The sequence below is a fragment of the Tamandua tetradactyla genome, chromosome 3, assembly GCF_023851605.1.
Source record: "Tamandua tetradactyla isolate mTamTet1 chromosome 3, mTamTet1.pri, whole genome shotgun sequence".
Classification (NCBI taxonomy): Eukaryota; Metazoa; Chordata; class Mammalia; order Pilosa; family Myrmecophagidae; genus Tamandua; species Tamandua tetradactyla.
In genome coordinates this window covers 206,719,137-206,741,374 of record NC_135329.1, presented here as the reverse complement: position 1 = coordinate 206,741,374, position 22,238 = coordinate 206,719,137, and the positions used below count along the sequence as shown (strand labels likewise).

At 37.8% G+C, this 22,238-nt stretch overlaps 1 protein-coding gene across 2 annotated transcripts in view; it reads right to left on the bottom strand.

The window, feature by feature from the left end:
• Window positions 1–14,454: 14,454 nt before the first annotated feature.
• The window catches only part of CAB39 (calcium binding protein 39), a 99,302-nt gene continuing 91,518 nt past the window's right edge, over window positions 14,455–22,238 (bottom strand). For both annotated transcript variants that reach the window (XM_077155401.1, XM_077155402.1), the window contains exons 8-9: window positions 17,564–17,707; window positions 14,455–16,988 (exon numbers count right to left, since the gene is read on the bottom strand). In XM_077155401.1, the coding sequence (XP_077011516.1) occupies window positions 16,800–16,988; window positions 17,564–17,707 (333 nt within the window). In that variant the 3' untranslated portion in view covers window positions 14,455–16,799. The remainder of the gene's footprint in view (window positions 16,989–17,563; window positions 17,708–22,238) is intronic.

The following is a 22,238-nucleotide window of genomic DNA, read 5'->3' as shown; positions in this document are numbered from 1 at the left end:
CGCCAGCCACCTTGGCCCAAGGGGACCACCTACCCAATTCTGCCAGCTGGCCTGGGAAGGAGGAAGGGAGGGACTCTGGCCGCTGGTCATCCCGCCCAGGAAAGCCCGCGCCCCTCGGCGATCTCACCGGAGCTGGTTCTCCCAGACAGTCAGCTGTTCCAGGATTGGGTACGCCGTCCCTTTGATCTCCGTCGTGGCTCCGGGAGCTGTTCTGTATCGTCTCCACTCCCCCAGTAGCTGTTCTGGAGGAGGAAAGGTGAGGGTGGCAAGGCTGTCGAGGATGGTGGTGGAGGAGCCGGTGAAGGCGGAAGAGGGCACGGTGGTGGTTGGAGAGCCACCGGAGCAGGAGGAGAAAGGGAAGGATAATATGGCGGATGGAGCACCGCCGGAGCAGAAGGGGAAAGAGGAGGGCAGTATGGCGGCGGGAGCGCCGCAGGCGGAGAAAGAGGGAGAGGAGGGCTGGATGGCGGCGGGAGCGCCACCAGCGGAGAAAGAGGGAGAGGAGGGCTGGATGGTGGCGGGAGCGCCGCCGGCGGAGAAAGAGTATAGAACAGATTTTAAAGTTTGGGATGGGTTACAATTCCACAATTTTTTGTTTTTTCTTCTAGCTGTTCCAAACGACTGGGGAACAAAAAAATATCAATATAATGATTTAGCAGTCATACTCACTTGATAAGTCCTATATGTTGTACTCCTCCTTCTCTGTTTTTTCTTTTACTTGTGATAAATAACAGATATACAAAAAGCAATAAATTTCAAAGTACATTGCAACAATTTTTTTGTTGTAGAACAGATTTCAGAGTTTGGTATGGGTTACAATTCCACAATTTTCAAAGTACATTGCAACAATTAGTTGTAGAACAGATTTCAGAGTTTGGTATGGGTTACAATTCCACAATTTTAGGTTTTTACTTCTAGCTGCTCTAAGGTACTGGAGACTAAAAGAAATATCTATATAATGATCATACTCATTTGCTAAACCCTACCTTCTCTATATAACCCCACCATCACCTTTGATCTTTCTCCCACTCTTTCGTGGTATTTGAGTTACTCCCTTTCTAACTTTTTCATGTTGGAAGGGGCTATCAATAGTATGGGATGGGGGATAGAACTAGTTGATATTCTGGAGAGGCTGGCCCCTCTAGGTTTCAGGATTTATCTGGTTAGGGATCCATCTGGAGGTTGTAGGTTTCTGGATAGTTACCCTAGTGCATGGAACCTTGGTAGAATCTTAAATAATGCCCTAGGTATTCTTTAAGGTAGGCAGGAATGGTTTTAGTTGGGGTTTGGCAAGTTATAATAGGTCGCAAGGTCTAACTGAAGTATGCATTAAGAGTGACCTCCAGAGTAGCCTCTTGACTCTATTTGAACTCTCTCAGTCACTCCTACCTTATTTGTTACATTTCTTTCCCCCTGTTTTGGTCAGAATGGCATTGTTGATCCCACGGTGCCAGGGCCAGGCTCATCCCTGGAAGTCATCTCCTGGTGGGATTTTTTTGATTGTTTCCATGGAGATGTGTCTCCAGCCATTCAAGGTGGGGTTGCTTACTGGAGCCCTTTAAGAGGGAACCATTTTGGAAAAAGCTTCAGAGCCAAAAGAGCCCACACAGCCAGAGACCTTTGGAGATGCATAAAGAAAATGCCTAGGGGAAGCTGTTGAAGAAGCCTGGAGAAAAAGCTAGCAGATATCACCATGTGCCTTTTTAGCTGACAGAGAAACCCCAGACATAATAGGCCTTCTTTAACCAAGGTATCTTTACCTGGATGTCTTAGTTTGGACGTTTTCACAGCCTTAGAACTGTAAACCCGTAACCTAATAAATTCCCATTTTAAAAGCCATCCAATTCTGGAATATTGCATTCTGGCAGTGTGCAAACTAAAACACATGGCAACAACCTAACTAAAGGTACTCTAAGGATACCCAGCAAACATGACGAAGCTAAGTGCAGTGGCTCTGGAGTCAAACTATCCAGGTTCATATCGCTCCACCACCTACCAGCTATGCCACACTGGAAAGTGTTCTTAACCTCTCTGTGCCTCAGTTTCCTCCTTTACAAAATGGGAATAATTTTTTTAAAATGAACTAGTACAATTATTTTGTGGATTTAATGAATAAATACGGATGATATGTTTAAGCAGTGTCTCCACTTCCAACTTCCACCCAGAATGTGGAAAGTTGCAAAGAGTGTCACTCCCACCCTAACAAGAAGGTAGAAAATGTATAAAGTTAATAATTTTTCTTGAATTCACCAGAGAAAGCTGAGGTCACAGAACAATCAACTGGCTTGAAATCTAAGAAAATACAGACATCTCCATGGATAGATGGGATGAGAGCAGTGGCTCACCTGTAGCAGAGATGGCAGTAAAAGGGTCACCATAATTCAATAAAAATGTATAATGAATTGCTAAAAGCAGAGTGTGGGTTAAGGCAAGAGTGTATCCACAGACAAGAATGGTGTTTGTGTCCACTTGCAGACTCTTCTCCATGGAACTTCACTGGGTGTGAAAGCGAAAGACCAGGGGCAGGGGAGGAGACATGCTGGTGCATGTCTGGAGGAAAGGTCTGGTTGCCAGCTGGGTAAAGGTCCAAAGACAAGCATGGACCATCTCCTAAGCCACAAAGCCTTAAACTGCTGGGAGAAGCACAGGACACCTTTTAACCCTCAGGGCATAAGTGAAAACCCTTTGCAGCTGGGAGAAAGGAAAAGAAAGGGCCTTGATCCCTGGAGAAGGCATAGGAAACCTTTCTAGACCCAGACCATTAGAGATTTCCTAGTGTTAGGGGAGTTTGGAAACTGTCCCACATAAGACCTGTCAAAGATACAAGCAGAGATTGACTACTTCAGGAGAGCAGGATCACACACACACACACAAAGAAAGCCCCAACCACAAAACCCAGGGTCACAGGGCCTGCCTATTACTAAGACTCAGGCTGGACCAAGAAAATACAGAACCATCAGCCTCCTCCCCAAATCACCTATCACCAGGATAGCAAGGACTGACAAACAATAGAAGTCTACCTCTGATGGAGAAGACATGTAGAGAAAGACCATTTCTGAGCAATAGGCACACAAGGAAGACCTAGAATTGAAAGTAGAACAAGAACATATTGAGAAATAAGCTTCCAGGAAACCAGTACCTATCATAAGCACCAGAGAGCACTAGACGAATTTGAAGCTGATGATGCACTGAAGGTAACCATGGTCAACAAAAACCCCACCTCAGCTCAATCCCTGACTATACTGACTCAATCCCTCACACTAACGGGATAGCAGGAAAGAGAAGAAATGCCCAATTCCTCAGTATTTTATTTAACTCAGCTTGAACTGTCCTACATAGATGTCTGGAGTTGAAAACATATATATATATAATCACACATGCAAAAACTAGAAAAATCAAAACCTACTATCAAGAGACAAAGCAACAAGTCAAAACAGACTGTGAGATGACCCAGATGATGAAACTATCACACAAGGAATTTAAAGTAAGTACGAGAAGGTAGACAAACAAGCATGAACAGCAATGGGGGATTTCAGCAAAAGACTGAAACTATAAAAAGAAGTCAAATGGAAATTAAAAACATGATAAGAGAGATAAAGAATGCCTTTGATGGGCTCATCAGTAAACCTCATACAGCTGAGGAAAGAATCACAGACCCTGAAGACAGACCAAGAGAATTACACAAATTTTTGTAAATAATGAGAAAAGAGAAAGATAAAACCATAACAGAACATCTAAGAACAGATGAACAACATCCAACAACACACACATTTCTGAAATTCAAAAAAATGACAGAATAGAGCATAAAAGTATATATATTTGAAAACATTATGGCTGAGAATTTTCCAGTAATAATGAAAAATATAAAATTACAGATCAAAGAAGCTCAGAACTCAAAGCAAGATAAATACAAAAACGAAAATACCCCAAACAGAAATGAGGAAATATTCAACTTCCCCATTTGGAGAATTTCTGATATTCTTGCAAGCAGTGGGTACAACCAAATCCATAGGCCAAGCCCTTGATCTTGGGGTTTGCCCCTATGAAACTTATTCCTGCAAAGGATAGACTAAGCCTACTTAAAATGAGGCCTAAGAGTCACCCCCAGAGAACCTCTTTTGTTGTTCAGATGTGGCCTCTCTCTCTAAGCCAACTCAGCAGGTGAACTCACTGCCTTCCCCCACTATGTGGGACATGACTCCCAGGGGTGTAATTCTCCCTGACAACATGGGACAGAAACCCCAGGATGAGCTGGGACCCAGCATCAAAGATTGAGAAAGCCTTCTTGACCAAAAGGAAGAGGAGAGAAACGAGACAAAATAAAGTCTCAGTGACTGAGAGATTTCAAACAGTCAAGAGGTTATCCTGGAGGTATTCTTATGCATTATATAGATATCCCTTTTTAGTTTATGGAGTATTGGAGTGGCTGGAGGGAAATACATGAAACTGTTGAGCTGTGTTCTAGTAGCCTTGATTCTTTTTTTTTACATGGGCAGGCACCGGGGATTGAACCCATTCCTCGGGCATGGCAGGCAAGCAGGCATTCTTACCTGCTGATCCACCGTGGCCTGCCCTTGATTCTTAATTAACATTTACAATATGACTGTGTGATTGTGAAAACCTTGTGTCTGATGCTCCTTTTATCCAGGGTATTGACAGATGAGTAAAAAAATATGGATAAAAATAAATAAGCAATAGAGGGGACGAAGAGTAAAATAAATTGTGTAGATGGAAATATTAGTGGTCAATGAAAGGGAGGATAAGAATTATGGTATGTATGAGTTTCTTCTTTTTTTCTTCTTATTTCTTTGGAGTGATGCAGATGTTCTAAAAATGATCAGGGTGATGAATACAGAATATGTGATGATATTGTGAGCCACTGATTGTACAGCATGTATGGAATGTATGTGTGTGAAGATTCATCAATAAAATTTTTTAAAAAAATCCCCAAATCTAGACTTGTATTATTCAAATAGCTGAAAGTCAGAGATAAATAAAAAATCTTGAAGACACACAAAAAGACACATTATATACAGAGGAACAAAAATAAGAATTTACAATAGTCTTCTCATCAGCAATTATGCAAGCCAGAAGACAATCAAATGATATCATTCAAATGATGAAAGAGAAATACCTGTCTAAATAAAATGATCTACCTAGTGAAAACATCTTTCAAAAATGAATTAACTAAAAACAAGAATAAACTATAAAAGACCTTTGCAGACATACAAAAATCTGAGAATTCACTACTGGCTACAAGGCAGAAACATGGGTCTATGCAAAGAAATAAAGATCTCTGGCAATAGGTAAAAGGAAGGTAAATATTTTTCTTCTATTTAATTATTCTGAAATGATGTATTGCTGTAATAATTATAATATGTAGAAATAAAATGTATGGCTATAATAATACAAAAGATGGTGTCATTGTCAGCTTCATGTGTCAACTTGGCCAGGTGGTGGTACCTGTTTGGTTGTGCATGTGCTGCCTGTCTTTTGCTATGAGGACATTTCATAGAATTAAATCATGATCACATGATCAGGTACATCCACAGCTGATTCCATTTTTAATCAGCCAAGGGGAGTGTCTTCTGCAATGAGTGATGCTTAATCTAATCACTGGAAGCCTTTTAAGGAGGATTCAGAAGAGACTGGCTCTCTTCCTGCTTCAGCCGGTGAGGCTCTCCTGTGGAGTTCATCCAGACCCTCCATTGGAGTCGTCAGCTTCACAGCCTGCCCTGCAGATTTTGGGCTCTACGTTCCCATGGTTATGTGAAACATTTTTATAAATTTTATATTTACAAGTATTTCCTGTTGATTCTGTTTCTCTAGAGAACTCTAACTAATACAGATGGGAGGGAGAAAGTGGAAGTATATGCTGTAATGTCCTTACACAACAGCTTAAGTATAAAATTATTTGAAAGTAGATTAATTAAAGATGTACATGGTAAACCTCAGTGCAACCACTAACATTGTGTTTTAAATGAGGTATTAATTTTGAGCCAACATTGCAAATAAATATAGAATATATCCAATACCAGGTATAAAAAGAAAAATAATTAAACCACATATAGAAAAAATAGAAAACAAGATGATCTATTTTAACCTTACCATATTAGTAATTACATTACATGTAAATAGTCTAAGCACATCAATTGAAAGAGACTATCAAATTGTATAAAAATGCAAAACTTAAGTACAAGCTATCTACAAGAAACCCACTTCAATGATGATGACACTGCGAGTTTAAAGGTAAAAGGATGGAAAAATATATGCTATGCAAACAATCCTGGAATGGCTTTGCTTTCAGTATCAGACAAAGTGGATTTCAAATCAAAGAATATTGTTTTGGAGGTGTGGAGTCATATACTCCAGGAAAACATGTTTTTAAATGTAATCCATTCCTGTGGGTGTGAACCGTTGTCAGTATGTCCTTTTAATGAGGTTACTTCAGTTAAAGTGTGACCCACCTCATCCAGGATAGTCTTAATCCTATTACTGGAGTCCTTTATAAGTAAAACAAAATTCAGACAGAGAGAAAGCTATAGAAAATAGGAAACTGAAGGTCAATGGAACCCAGAAGAGTAGGGAGAGGCCAGGAGAGGCCTCTTCCCTGTATTACTATGTGGCACAGGAGCAAAGGACCAAGGACCACTGGCAGTAAGCCCCAGAATATCAGTCTTCAGGATGAAAGCATCACCTTGGTGGTGCCTTAATTTGGACTTCTCCTAGCCTCAAAACTGTGAGCCAATATATCCCCATTGTTAAAGCCAACCAATTGCATGGTATTTGTTTTGGCAGCCTGGACACTATCAAAGGATATAGAAGAGAACAATACAATTGACTAACTTGACCTAACTGACATTTATAGAACATTCCACCAAACAACAGCAGAATGCACACTATTTTCAAGTGATGTGGAATATACACCAAATAGATCATATTCTTGTTCATAACACAAGTATCAATATATTTGAAATAATACAAAGTATGATAATAGTATTAAATTAGAAATCAATACTGAAAGATATCTGGAAAATACACAAATATTTAGGTATTTAAAAACCTGTGGGTGAAAGAAGCAATCGCAAAATTAGAAAACATTTTGAAACTGTGTAAAATTGAAAGCACAAAAGATCAAAATATGTGGGATATAGTTAAAAACAGTGCTTAGAGAGGAAATTTATAGCATTAACTTACAGTAGAGAAGAAGCTTATAGTAGAAAAAAATAGTGGTCTCAAAAAGCAATGATCTTAAGTACATGGAATCTTGAACAGGGTGTGGTATTTTGTTGGTTTGTCCAGGCCAGTCCAGGATATTATGCCCTGCTATATCCCAGAGTAATTTTGGCAGTGAATAAAAATATTTGCAAAGTCTCCTTGGGGGAGTGGGGAGAAAGGAGGAAAGATTCAACCTCCCCATTTGGGGAATTTCTGATATTCTTGCAAGCAGTGGAGACAACCATATCAGAGGCTGAGCCCTTGATTTTAGGGCTCAGCCTACTATGAAACTTACTCCTGCAGAGGATAGGTTATGCCTCCTTAAAATTATGCCTACAAGTTATCCTCAGAGAACCTCTTTTGTTGCTCAGATGTGGCTTCTGTAAGTGAACTCACTGCCCTCCCGCCTTTGTGGGACAGTACCCCAGGGATGTAAATCTCCCCGGCAACATGGGACAGAACTCTTGGAATGAGCTGGGACCCAGCATTATGAGATTGAGAAAATCTTCATGACCAAAAGGGGGAAGAGAGAAATGAGACAAAATAAAGTTTCAGTGACTGAGAGATTTCAGAGTCCAGAGGTTATCCTGGAGGTTATTCTTGTGCATTATAGACACCCCTTTTTAATTTATGGAATATTGGAGTGGCTGGAGGGAAGTACTTAAAACTGTTGAGCTGTGTTCTAGTAGCCTTGATTCCTGTATAAAGATAGACTGTTTACAATGTCACTGTGATTGTGAAAACCTTGTGTCTGATGCTCCTTTTATCCAGTGTATGGACAGATGAGTAAAAAAATATGGATAAAAAATAAATAGGGGGGGATAAGGGGTAAAATAAATTAGGTAGATGGAAATAAATTAGGTAGATGGTTAATGAAAGGGTGGGGTAAGGGGTATGGGATGTATGAGTTTTCTTTTTCATTTTTTATCTGGAGTGATGCAAATGTTCTAAGAATTGATCATGGTAATGAATACACAACTATTTTTGATGATATTGTGAGCCATTGATTGTACACCACATATGGACTGTATGTGTGCAAAAATGTGTCAATAAAAAAAATTAAAAAAACGAATGATCTAAGCTTTTAACTTAAGAAACTGGAAAAAGAGCTAATTAAACCCAAAGCAAGTAGGATATTAAAAAAAAAAAGAGCAGAAATTACTGAAGTTGAAAACAGAGAAAAAGAGAAAATGAAACCAAAAGTTGATTATGAATCTTTTTTTGAAAAGATTCATAAAATTTATAAAACTTGATAATTTGGGCAGTGAATAAATAAGTATTTGCAAGGTCCCCTTGAAGTACTGGGGTGAAAGGAGGAAATATTCAACTTACCCATTTAGAGAATTTCTGATATTTTCACAAGCAATGAAGACAACCAAATCAATAGGCTGAGCCCTTGATCTTGGGGTTTGCCCCTGATGGACTTATTCCTGCAAAGGACAGGCTAAGCCTACTTAAAATTGGGCCTAAGAGTCACCCCCAGAGAACCTCTTTTGTTGCTCAGATGTGGCCTAAGTCGACACGGCAAGTGAACTCACTGCCTTCCACTACTATGGAGGACATGACTCCCAGGGATATAACTCTCCCTGGCAATGTGGGACAGAAATCCTGGGATGAGCCAGGACCCAGTATCAAGGGATTGAGAAAGCCTTCTTGACCAAAAGGGGGAAGAGAGAAATGAAACAAAACAGTTTCAGTGACTGAGAGATTTCAAACAGAGTCCAGAGGTTATTCTTATGCATTATATAGATATCCCTTTTTAGTTTATGGTGTATTGTAGTGACTGGAGGGAAGTACCTGAAACTGTTGAGCTGTGTTCCAGTAGCCTTGATTCTTGAAGATGACTGTATAACAATATTGCTTTTATAATGTGACTGTGTGATTGTGAAAACCTTTGTGTCTCATTCTCCTTTTATCTAGGGTATGGATGGATGATTAAAAAAATATGGATTAAAAAAATAAATAATTGGGACAACGGTTAAAATAAATTGGGTAGATGGTCAATGAGAGGGTATGGTATATATGAGTTTTTTTTTTCCTTTTCATTTCTTTTCCTGGAGTGATGCAAATAAAGAAAAAAATGATTATGGCAATGAATACACAACTAAGTGATGATATTGTGAGCCTATGATTGTACACCAGGTATGGAATGTTTGTATGATAAGATTTAGCAATAAAAATATTTTAAAAAATTTATAAAACTTGAGTCAGAATGACCAAAAACAAAGGAAGACACAAATTATCAATATCAGGAATGCAATAAGGGACATCACTACAGATGCTGCAGTTATTAAAAGGATAAGGGAATATTACAAAAAATTTTATGTTCATATACAGTTATTAAAAGGATAAGGGAATATTACAAAAAATTTTATGTTCATATATTTGACAACTTAGATAAAATGGATAAGTCCTTCAAGGACACAAACTACAAACACTCACTCAAGATGAAATAGTTAATTTGAATATTTGTATGTATTAAGGAAATTGAATTTGTAGTTAAAAATCTTGCAAGAAAGGAAACTGTAGGCTCAGATAGATTCACTGATGAATTTTACCAAACATTCCATTAACACCAATCCTGCTCAAACTCTTCAAAAAATTAAAGAGGAGGGAACATATTATGAGGCACACCTTTGTACAAAAGTCAGTAAAGATACCCCAAGAAAACTATAGACGAATCTGTTATGAATATAGGTGTAAAAATCCTCAGTAAAATACTAGCCAATCAAATGAAAAATTATATACCATGATCACGTGGGATTTATTCCAGGTATGCAAGAGCAGTTCAACATGAGGAGACTCTATTAATATAAAACATTAATAGAATGAAGGAAAACAACAACACATAGTCGTTTCAGTTGATGCAGAAAAGGCATTTGACAAAATCCAGCACCTCTCCTGATAAAAACACTTAGAAAATAGGAATAGAAGGAAACTTCCACAACATGATAAAGGGTATGTCATGGTCAGGTTCATGTGTCTACTTGGCCAAGTGATGGTACCTGTTGGTCTGGTTGGGTAAGTGCTGGCCTGTCTGTTGCAATGAAGACATTTCATAGAATTAAATCATGATCACATCAGCTGCATCTACAGCTGATTCCATTTGTAATCAGCCAGGAGGAGTGTCTTCTGCAATGAGTGATGCTCAATCTAATCACTGGAAGCCTTTTAAGGAGGATTCAGAAGAGATAGGCTCTTCCTGCTTCGGCTAGCAAGCCTCTCCTGTGGAGTTTGTCCAGACCCTCCACTGAAATTGTTGGCTTCACAGCTTGCCCTGTGGATTTTGGACTCTGCGTTACCATGGCCATGTGAGACACTTTTATAAATTTTATATTTGCGAGTGTTCCCTGTTGATTCTGTTTCTCTAGAGAACCCTAACTAATACAGGGTATATATGAAAAACCCACAGCTAACATCAAACTTAGTGGTCAAAGACTGAAAGCTTTCCTTCTAAGATCAGGAACAAGACAAGGATGTCACTGTCATCACTGTTATTCAACATTGTCCTGGAAATTCTAGCCAAAGAAATTAAGCAAAAAAAAAAAAAAAAAAAGAAATAGATAAATGACATCCAGATTGGAAGAAGCAAAATTTCCTTATTTATAGATGATATGATCCTATATACAGAAAATCCTAAAAAATCCACAACAAAGCTACTAAAGCTAATAAATGGATTTTTAAAATGGAGGGGTACAGGATCAACATGCACAAATCAGAGTTTTTGTACACCAGTAATGAACAATCTGAAGAAGAAATTACACAAAAAAATTCCATTTACAATAGCAACTAAAAGAATCAAATATCTAGGAATAAATCTAAGCAAGGTATAAAGGACTCTGTACACAGAAAACTACAAAACATTGCTGAAAGAAATCAAAGATCTAAATAAATGGAAGGACATTCTGTGTTCATGGATTGGGAGACTAAATACTGTTAATGTGTAAATTCTACCAAAAGTAATGAACAGATTCAATACAACCCCAATAGGACTTCAGTAGCCTCCTCTGCAGACATGGAGAAGCCAATGTCTACAATTTATATGGAAGTTTACAGGGCCACACATAGCCTAAACCATCTGGAAAAAGAAGTTGGAGGACTCACACTGCCCAGTCTTAAAACTTAATCAAACAGCACGGAATTAGCACATGAACAGACATACAGATGAATGGAATCAAACTGAGATTTCAGAAATCAACCTTCACATTCATGGACAACTGCTTTTTTTTTTTTAAACATAACACACAAACACAAACATTCTTACCATATGATCATTCCATTATTGATATATAATCAATAACTCACAATATCACCACATAGTTGTATATTCATGATCACGATCATGTCTTAGAACATCTCCATCAATTCAAAAAAAGAAATAAAAAGAAAACAGAAAAAAAATTCATACATTCCATACCCCTTACCCCTCCTTTTCATTGTTCACTAGCATTTCAATCTACTAAATTTATTTTAACATTTGTTCCCATTTACTATTTTTAATCCATGTTTTATTCATCTGTCGATAACGTAGAAAAAAGGAACATCAGACACAAGGTTTTTACAATCACACAGTCACATTGCAAAAGCTCTATCATTATACAATCATCTTCAAGAAATATGGCAACTGAAACACAGCTCTACATTTTCAGGCAGTTCCCTCCAGCCTCTCCTTTACACCTTATAAAGGTGATATCTATTTAATGCGTAAGAATAACTTCCAGGATAACCTCTCGACTCTGTTTGCAATTTCTCTGTCATTGACACTTTGTCTCATTTTGCTCTTCCCCCTTTTGGCCGAGAAGGTTTTCTCAATCCCTTGATGCTCACTCTAGGATTTCTGTCCCACGTTGCCAGGAAAGTCCACACCCCTGGAAGTCATGTCCCATGTAGAGAGGGGGAGGGCAGTGAGTTTGCCTGTCATGTTGGCTGAGAGAGGCCACATCTGAGCAACAAAAGAGGTTCTCTTGGGGGTGACCCTTAGGCCTAATTTTAAGTAGGCCTAGCCTATCCTTTGTGGGGTTAAGTCTCATATGTACAACCCCCAAGATTGGGGGCTCAGCCTATTGCTTTTGGTCAACTGACTTTTTTATGAAGGTGCCAAGTCCACTCAATTGGGAAAGAGTCTTCTCGACAGATGGTGCAGGGAAAACTGGGTCTTCACTTGCAAAAGAATGATGGTAGACCCCTACATTGCAGCACACACAAAAATCAACTAAATATGCATCTTAAAAGTCAGAACCAGAACCATGAAACTCCTAGAAGAAAAGACATTAGGGAGGCATCTACAGGACCTTCATTCAGGCAATGGTTTTTTAGACTTTATACCTAAAGCACAAGCAACAAAAGAAAAAATAAACTTTTGTGCATCAAGGGGACTTTATCATGAAAATAAAATGACAACCTACACAATATGAGAAAATATTTGGAACTCATATGTGCAATAAGGGTTTACTATCCAGAATATATAAAGAAATCTTACAACTCAATTAAAAATGGGCAAGGGTGTTGCGATGGTGGCTCAGTAGAATTTTCACCTGCCATCCTGGAGATCTGCATTCGAATCCTTGTGCCTGCCCATGCAAAAAAGAAAAACAAAAATGGGCTAAAGACTTGTGTAGAAATTTCTCCGAAGAAGATTTAGAAATGGCCAGAAAGCACATGAAAAGATGCTCAACATCATCAGCCATTAGAGGAATTCGAGTCAAAGACAATATGAGGTACCATTTCACATCCATCAGAGTGGCTACTTTTTTAAAAAATAGAAAATTACAAGTGTTGAAGAGGATGTGGAGAAACAAGAACACTTATTGTTGGTGGGAATATAAAATGGTGCTGCCATCCTGGAAGGCAGTTCCTCAGAAAGTCAGGTATAGAATTACTGTATGCCCTGGCAATCATACGGGTTTTACAATCATTATCTTGATTCTTAGAAACAAGGAAGGCAGGGCAAGAATTACACTTCACCACGGAGCAAGCTGAGGCTCAAAATGCTCTTTTTTTGTTTGTTTTTTAATTTTTGAGTTGGGGAGGAAGGTCAATTGATTGGCAGTGGTAGGAAGTAGAATTTGTGCTGAAGCATGAATCCACTCATCTGCCTCACTGCTTTCTTTCCATATGATATGTGATTCCTTGTGCTCATCCCCAGGAGAAGGTGAACCTTCTCAGTTATAACCTTGTGATTGTCACTTTGGAGAACTACAACATCCAGGTAGACTGCACTGGAAGAAATAACAAGTATGGTGTTGCTGTTATTCATATGCAGTGTTTTTGAGCAGAGCATGTCAGGTCCCTTGCCCTCAACCCCTAGTCTCTCCTGTGACAATGGCCTCAGAGAACAGAGACCTCAATTACTGGCCTCAGAGAACAGAGACCTCAACTGAGCCCAAGGACAGGGCTGTCTACTTTGTTAAACAACTTCCTGGAGAACAGACATTCTTTTGGGTGCTGAGATGATTAGGTTTAGATGTCAGCTTGGCCAAGTGATGGTGCTGTTTTCTTGTTCCTGTGGACTTAAATCATCAGCATGATCTCAAAGAGAGAGGATCTAGCCCCCAGATGTTATGGTGTAAAAAGTGATGCTATTAAAAGATATAATACTTGTGAATTGTGGGAAAGTGAGAAATACATGAGCATGGGGAAAGATAAATTAGCAGTGAAATCACATTTTTGGCATGTAAAAACTTGAACAGGGAATGAGACAGAGATAAAAGTGTGTTTCCTGTTACAATCTGTGACAAAATTCATGCTAGAGTGTCTCCCGATGGGTTGTTCTGTGGGGTGTGGATGAGACACAGGTCACATGCTTGCTGCAGAGATACAGCAAAGCTGTCTCTGTGGAAAAAGGCACCTGATGTCCTGAAAAGACTAAAGCGTTGCAAAGCTGCTTGAGTCTGGGGCAGGAGGCAGCCCTGGGAAGCGTGTAACTGTTTCACTTATCCTGATCACAACGAAGCAGATGGTTCAGCTCTTGCTTCCTCCTCCCCTGTTCTTTAGTTACATTTTTGACTTTCTTTTCTTCACAGCCCTATGAAATAAACAGTGCTGAACCTCTGGGGTCTTTGAGTCTCCACAGCTCAGTCCACCTGATCCCAGCTTTAACTATATCTTTTTCTCTTGTGTTTCTTTTTCAATTTCCATTCACCTCCCTTCAGTCCCAACACTGAGCCAAGCTGGTCACGGCACTGTTTAGTGATACAAATGCCAACTATTTATAAGACATCAGAAAGGCAGACAATGCTGTTTCTCCAAAATTTTACTTTAATTTAAATTACAGGGCCAGCCAGATTTTTTGGTAAGAAATTCACTTTTCCTCAGAAGAAATGAAATGCTTTCATGGCATCGTTACAGTTGTATACATCTCCGCCTTTTTTTTTTTTTTTAAAGGGATTAAAAATCAAGTAACTGTGTAAAATTAAACCTTTAAAATGAGAAAAGAAACCACTTCCAGTATCACAGATTTGGTAACATGAGTATGTTAAATGATCATAACCATAACCTCAAAAGTCTCAACTATGATCTCCAGATGCCAATGTGATAGCAACAAATCAATGTTTTTGACACATTCACCCTCTCACTGTCTTCCATATAAAATGCTCTAGCACTACTGAAGTGGAAGCGGTTTAATGTTTAAAGTTCTAAGAACTAGTTTGGCCAGGGAACATTTCTTCCACTTGGTGTAATGAATGTTCTCACACAAAATTCAAATACAAAGCACTAGACCACCACAAGAATTAGAACATTAAATCATGGCCAAGTGTGCCTTTCTAAACATCATAGTTATCTTCTTTTCAATGAGATTAAATGGCTTTCTTTACTTTCAATAGGAAAATCTGAATTATTTAACACAGATTCTTGTAAAGACAGCCTCAGGAAAACCAATTATAATGTAGACTGTCATTTAATTAAATATAACGACACAGACTTACATTTTCTAGAACTGTTTTTGTAACTGGCATTCTTTGAAGGAGTTTGTAAAACCTGCTGAAACATCAATTGAGAGTCTCATTTTGCTGGCGGATAAATAATTTTAATTAGTAAGAGAGGCTAGCAAAGAATAATCATATAAATTTTTTAATCAGCTACAGCCATGCTGAATTTGAACTGGCAAATTCCGATTTTAAGTTGTTAGTTGTGATCTTAGTATCACTAAGATGAACAGATACCATTCTATTAACTTTACATAGATATATTCTAGGAGACATTGTTCTGCCATGGTCCCAGTAACAAAAAAGTGGTGCAAAATCAGTTACTTTATAAATACTGATAGTTTGCAGCATTAAGGAACAGGACATTAAAAAAAATAAATTTCCCCAGAGGACACCTGTCACTAGGAACTTTTCTTTTTCTAAGAGAAGCCAAAGTTTTAATCATTCAGTTTCACAACTATTGTACTGGATTTACTCTAAAAAAGAAAAGGTGCTCTACAGGTTTCCCACACATACACAAAGAATCAGCATTAATTTAGCATAATCTGTATCATTCATAGGTCTGGCGAACTCATGACTCATTTTAAATGAATAAGGCCAATATACAGGAAAGTGTGGCTGACCTAGTTCCAGGTCTGTATTTCAGCCTATTGATGGCACCCCATTAGGTAACTGAATACAAAGGGTCAGTTTACTTTTTTTCTTTTTAATGCTGTGATACTTAAATGTTAAATCAGCATTTTCATGTGATCTGAAGTATTTCAATTACATATGAGCATTCATTTTTTTTTTGCAAAAACTCAATATTAGGTAATAGTTACATACATACTAATACAATAACATTCCTCTGCTGTACAAATCAAATCATTTAAAAGAAATGAGCATTTTAAGAATTATATACAAAAGAAACCTGTAAGCATTGTTGAAATGTGGTGTCATTCCTAGCTCTACTGTTTTAAAATACCTTCAAAAATTAAAATTAACAAATACCCTTCAACATATCCAAGTTTACAAGTCAAGTCTCAAGAAAATCAAATTTCAAAAAATTCTAGAAAGCTGTGAAAAGCATATATACATTTTCCTTATGACCTTATGAAGCTTCACACTTTTGAGAAGTTGCTAAGTTTCAATATCAATTTCTTTGCATGTCATCTTTATCCCCCCAGAAAGCTCACATCTTAGATATAGCTCCCCTTCTGATTTCAAATAAAGCTCTGCTCGATCTTTTTTTAGTGAAGGCATACAATCTTATGTGAGAATGCCAGGTCTGCACAGGTCACACTGTACTCAGATCTTTAACAAAGACAATGCAAACACCTAGGTTTAATCTGTTATCGAGGCCCTCTTCCCTGAACCACACTATCATCTATACATTTGCCTCATGAACCTAGCCATGTTCAGAACTCCTATAACAAACAGAGTCTTTGAATTCTGAAATGACACAAAGATCAAGAAAAAGTCCACGTGTGCTCTAGTGTGCAAGAAAGCAGCAGCTACATTCTCCAACTTGGACTAAAAAAACAAAAAAGGTAAAACGAAAAACCGTTCACTTAACAGCAGATTAGCAGTAATGTTCCTCATGAATCAATAAGAGTGCCTGATGCGGAATAGCTAACAGCTGAATTTGGATTTAATATTTTAGATGTTTATGGGAAATTAGGCTTCTTGCTGAGCTGGTCTCTTCAAATCCCTGATCTGTTTAACTAAATAGGTCTTCTCGTCATTAAATTGTTCATCTTCGGTCCTGTCATTCTGAAACTTGCTGAGGAACTCTATGAGTTTGGTCTGGTTCTTCAGGAGGATATCTAAGATGGGCTGTGTCTTGTTAGGATTGGCTACAAACACCTGCAAGGAGAGAAATCAACGTCAGTTCACAGAGAACACAGCAAATGCTTTCCTGGGAGATGTGGTAAAGGCAGGGAAATCAGCTAAAAAAATCAGGGTTTTTGTTTTAGAAGATCTTCTTTTACAAATTAGAAAAAATAATTATATTTGAGCACAAAAAGGACTGACAAGCTCATTCTGCCAGTCATGAAATGCAGTAAGTCACTATTAAATAAACTTCTGATTTTATAATAAAATGGGCAGAAATTATTTCTGAGCATAGAGGTCAGACTGGATTTTAAGATTAAAAATCTCCTTATGGAAAGCATCAAGAAATGGATTATCTTTTGCTCTGTGATTAATAATCTCTGTTATAGATAAATGACAGTTCTCCATAAATAAACTTTTCTTGTTGCCAAATCCAAGCGAGTACACTCAATTTCTGGGTCTTTCTGTTTAAATATGAAAACTGATGAACTGAATTGTACCATTCATATTACCAAAATGAGGTTAATAATATTTCAGTAATTTATAAGTGAGATGAGATTAGTAACTCTGGAGGAAAATATTGCTTATAGTTAGTTTTAGTACTGTACCTTAAAAACGTGAAAGGCCTCAAACTGGATGTTACGGCTTTTGTCTCGTAGAAGGTTCATCATTAATTTGAGGTTCTCAGGTTTACTGATATATTTTGTCATAATTGTGAAGTTGTGTCTATCTAATAGTAGTTCACCAAGAAGCTGAGAAGACATTTAAACAATTACTCTAATATTATCATTAAGATCTGAAGAAAAACCAAAGTTTTAAAAAATAATTCATTTAAAAATCATTATTAAGCACAGAATATTAGCAGACACTCAAAAAATGGATTGACAAAACTGAATTACAACCTGAAAGTTGTAAGTGCTTACAATATGCCACTTGATGCCACTTGCAATGGGAACACCGACTGTTTCTTTAGGAGTTTAAAATCTACAGTAATTCTGACATTGCTCTCTTAAGAGGACAGTCAATGCATGTCAGCCCAGCATCTGAGACATAGCCTACTCTTTAAATGGGCCTTTGTGATGTAAATTCATTAGCAAATTTATAGAAGATGTTCAGAAGATAGTCTCTTGATAATTCTTGTTACTAACCATAACCCCCAGCTCAATAAAAAAATTATTTGTTTCATCTGCAATTTCCAGAGGATAACAGACTTCATGTCCAAAGTTTTTATACACTTACCCCTAAATGTGTCAAAGTCAACATTTTCTTGTATCTGATTTAGAAACCGTTTATACAAATGAATAATTTCCTTTCCTTCTTAAGCAAAATATTCTGAAGATAATCCAATTTTATGCCAGTGACCCCTCATCATCACTAATGTATGTAATCAATTATGCTTAAAAACATCTGCACTGTCAGGGCTTAAATTCTGGCAAGCTAACTGTATGATATAAGCCCATCATTTTAAAACTGCCTTTGCTTGTTCTAGGTTCTTTTTTTATTAATTTTTTATTTTTTTAAAATACCAAAAAACACCAAACGCAAACATTCTTAACTTTTGATCATTCTGTTCTATATATATAATATGTAATTCACAATATCATCATATAGTTGCATATTCATCATCATGATCATTTCTTGGAACATTTGCATCTACTCAGAAAAAGAAATAAAAAATTTCATACATACCATACCCCCCTCCCCTCCCCCTCACCGATCACCAGCATTTCAATCTAAATTTATTTATTTAACATTTGATCCTCTAGGTTTTCCCCCCCCCTTCTCTGAAACCAGTAGTCACTTCTTCATGTTGTCAGTGTGCCAACTCCTAGGTGAGGTCGAATGGGCAGGTAGCATAATCTGCAATGGACTAGTAAATGAGCTGTGGTCCTCGTGAGGAGAGGCAGTAAAACAGAGTGGCTGAGAACTAGGCCTCTGACATCAGCCTACCTGGGTTCAAATCCTGATTTCCTACTATTTGTGAGCTATTTAACTTCACACTGTTAAGCACACTATATAATTTCTCTGTGCCTCAGTAAAATGGGGTTGGGTAATAGTAACCACATCTCATGAGTGTATAGTAAGAAATAAAATCATGAACACAGGCAAAGCATTAAGACTAATGCATTCATTTATACTTAAGTCACACAAAGAGACATGGAGTGAAATCTGAGGGAAAGCCAATGAATGACAGAGTCATCATGCCTTGGTTCAATGGTTTTTGTTGTTTCCTTTCTGAGTTCCTGGCTATGTTAGATATTTGAAATATCCAAATAACTGATCTCTAGATAAGTTAACATGCCATTATATTAAATAAAAAATAACATGATGTGCAGGAAAATAAACCTATTCTATTCAGGATTACTAATAATTTATAGGAAGAACTTGAAAGCTTAGACAAGCTTTACACCAACCTGAATGACAAACCTACAACTTTAAAGATTAGAAGGAACTAGCATCCATTGCTATGAATGATGACTCAAAAGTGACTATTAAGTTTATGGAGATTATGGCTTTCATGGTGCTCCTTTTCTGTCACAGAAACCAAAGAAAAACTGAAAACAGCTCATTTTATTCTGCTAGTTAAAGGAGAATGACTGGTATTTCTTTAAATTTCATGGGATATAAAAATGTGAAGAATCTGAAGTCTTGCACAGGTAAGACAAGATTTGCTGACAAAATAAATACAGTAATAAATAAATACCAACGTGGCTGCAAAATAAGAATACAGATTAAAATCCATTTTTAAAACACCAATGGTCCTCAAAATCATTCTGTGTTTTCGTGAGGTATTCAACATGGCCTGCTGTGCCGGTTTAAAAGGATGTATGTACCCTTGAAAAGCCATGTTTTAATTCTAATCCCATTTTGTAAAGGCAGCTATTTCTTCTAATCCCTATTCAACACTGCATGTTTGAAAATTTAATTAGATTATCTCCCTGGAGATATGACTCAATCAAGAGTGGTTGTTAAACTGGATTAGGTGGAGATGTGTCCCCACCCATTCCAGGTGGGTCTTGATTAGTTTATTAGAATCCTATAGAAGAGGAAACATTTTGGAGAAAGCAGGAGATTCAGAGGGAGCAGAGAATGCTGCAGCACCATGAGGCAGAGAGTCCATCAGCCAGTGACTTTTGAGGAAGAAGAAGGAAAACGCCTCCCAGGGAGGAGGAGAGAAAGCCAGCAAATGACACAGCGTTCGCCATGTACCCTTTCAGCCAAAAGAGAAACCCTGACTGTGTTTGCCATGTGCCTTTCCACTTGAGAGAGAAACCCTGAACTTTGCTTCAGCCTTCTCGAATCAAGGTGTCTTTCCCTGGATGCCTTAGATTGGAAGTTTCTATAGACTTGCTTTAATTGGGACATTTCCATAGCCTACAAACTGTTAACTAGCAACTTATTAAATTCCCCTTTTTTAAAGCCTTCCCTTTCTGGCATATTGCATTCTGGCAGTTAGCAAACTAGAACACCTGCTAAAATATTCTGCAGGAATAATGTGCTTAATATTCATTACCAAGATCATACAAACAGTAAATCTTACTCTTTCTGTTCCTGTTGGTAATTCTCAACAGGCAAGAGGGTAATCTCTAAAGCTTTTCTCCTTATTCAAGCAGCCCCAGAACCCAGAATTGGTCCAAAATCCATTGATTTGCCAATAAAAAATGGCTTTTCCTGAAGAGATTCCAGGCTTAGAATCTACTATCCTAGGCCATCCTGTCTGGCCTCCTTGGTCTTAAAAGATGCTGACTCCACCTGGCTTTGCATGTTTGTGTGACTACTGGGAATAGTAGTATGTCTTGATCCTCAGATATAAAAGGTTCTTTGCATAGGGCCACGTCAGTTCCAGGATCAGAGGTAAAAACACACACTGGACTACACTGTACAAGTGTGCAGGGAAGATAAATTCTTTAAACAGTTGCCAGAAGTACTTTGCCACCCCAAAGAAAAAGGACTGTTCTTATCAGCTATTTGGCATCATCTGGCAAAAATACCTGGAGATGGAGAAGAGTTAAGAATAGTGGGCTCTAAAGTCATTCAACCTGCTGGGTCCCACACTCAGGGAAATCTGATTAAATGCCCAGATGCCAGCAAAAAATAACAAATCAGACCAGGAAAATTGAAGATATGGCCCAGTCAAAGGAACAAACCAATAGCTCAAATGAGATACAGGAGCTGAGACAACTAATTCCGAATATACGAACAGAAATGGAAAACCTCTTCAAAAACCAAATCAATAAATTGAGGGAGGACATGAAGAAGGCATGGGATCAACAAAAAGAAGAAATGGAAAGTCTGAAAAAACAAATCACAGAACTTATGGGATTGAAAAACACAGTAGGAGATGAAAAAAACAATGGAAACCTACAATGGTAGATTTAAAGAGACAGAGGATAGAATTATTGAACTGGAGGATGGAACATCTGAAATCCAAAAAGAAACAGAAACTATAGGGAAAAGAATGGAAAAATCTGAGCAAGGGCTCAGGGAATTGAATGATAATATGAAGCGCACAAATATACGTGTTGTGGGTGTCCCAGAAGGAGAAGAGAAGGGAAAAGGAGGAGAAAAACTAATGGAAGAAATTATCACTGAAAATTTCCCAACTCTTATGAAGGACCTAAAATTACAGATCCAAGAAGTGCAGCGCACCCCAAAGAGAATAGACCCAAATAAGCGTTCTCCAAGACACTTACTAGTTAGAATGTCAGAGGTCAAAGAGAAAGAGAGGATCTTGAAAGCAGCAAGAGAAAAACAATCCATCACATACAAGGGAAACCCAATAAGACTATGTGTAGATTTCTCAGCAGAAAACATGGAAGCTAGAAGACAGTGGGATGATATATTTAAATTACTAAAAGAGAAAAACTGCCAACCAAGACTTCTATATCCAGCAAAATTGTCCTTCAAAAATGAGGGAGAAATTAAAACATTCTCAGACAAAAAGTCACTGAGAGAATTTGTGACCAAGAGACCAGCTCTGCAAGAAATACTAAAGGGAGCACTAGAGTCAGATACGAAAAGACAGAAGAGAGAGGTATAGAGAAGAGTGTAGAAAGAAGGAAAATCAGATATGATATATATATAATACAAAAGGCAAAATGGTAGAGGAAAGTATTACCCAAACAGTAAGAACACTAAATGTTAATGGACTGAATTCCCCAATCAAAAGACATAGACTGGCAGAATGGATTAAAAAACAGGATCCTTCTATATGCTGTCTACAGGAAATACATCTTAGACCCAAAGATAAACATAGGTTAAAAGTGAAAGGTTGGGAAAAGA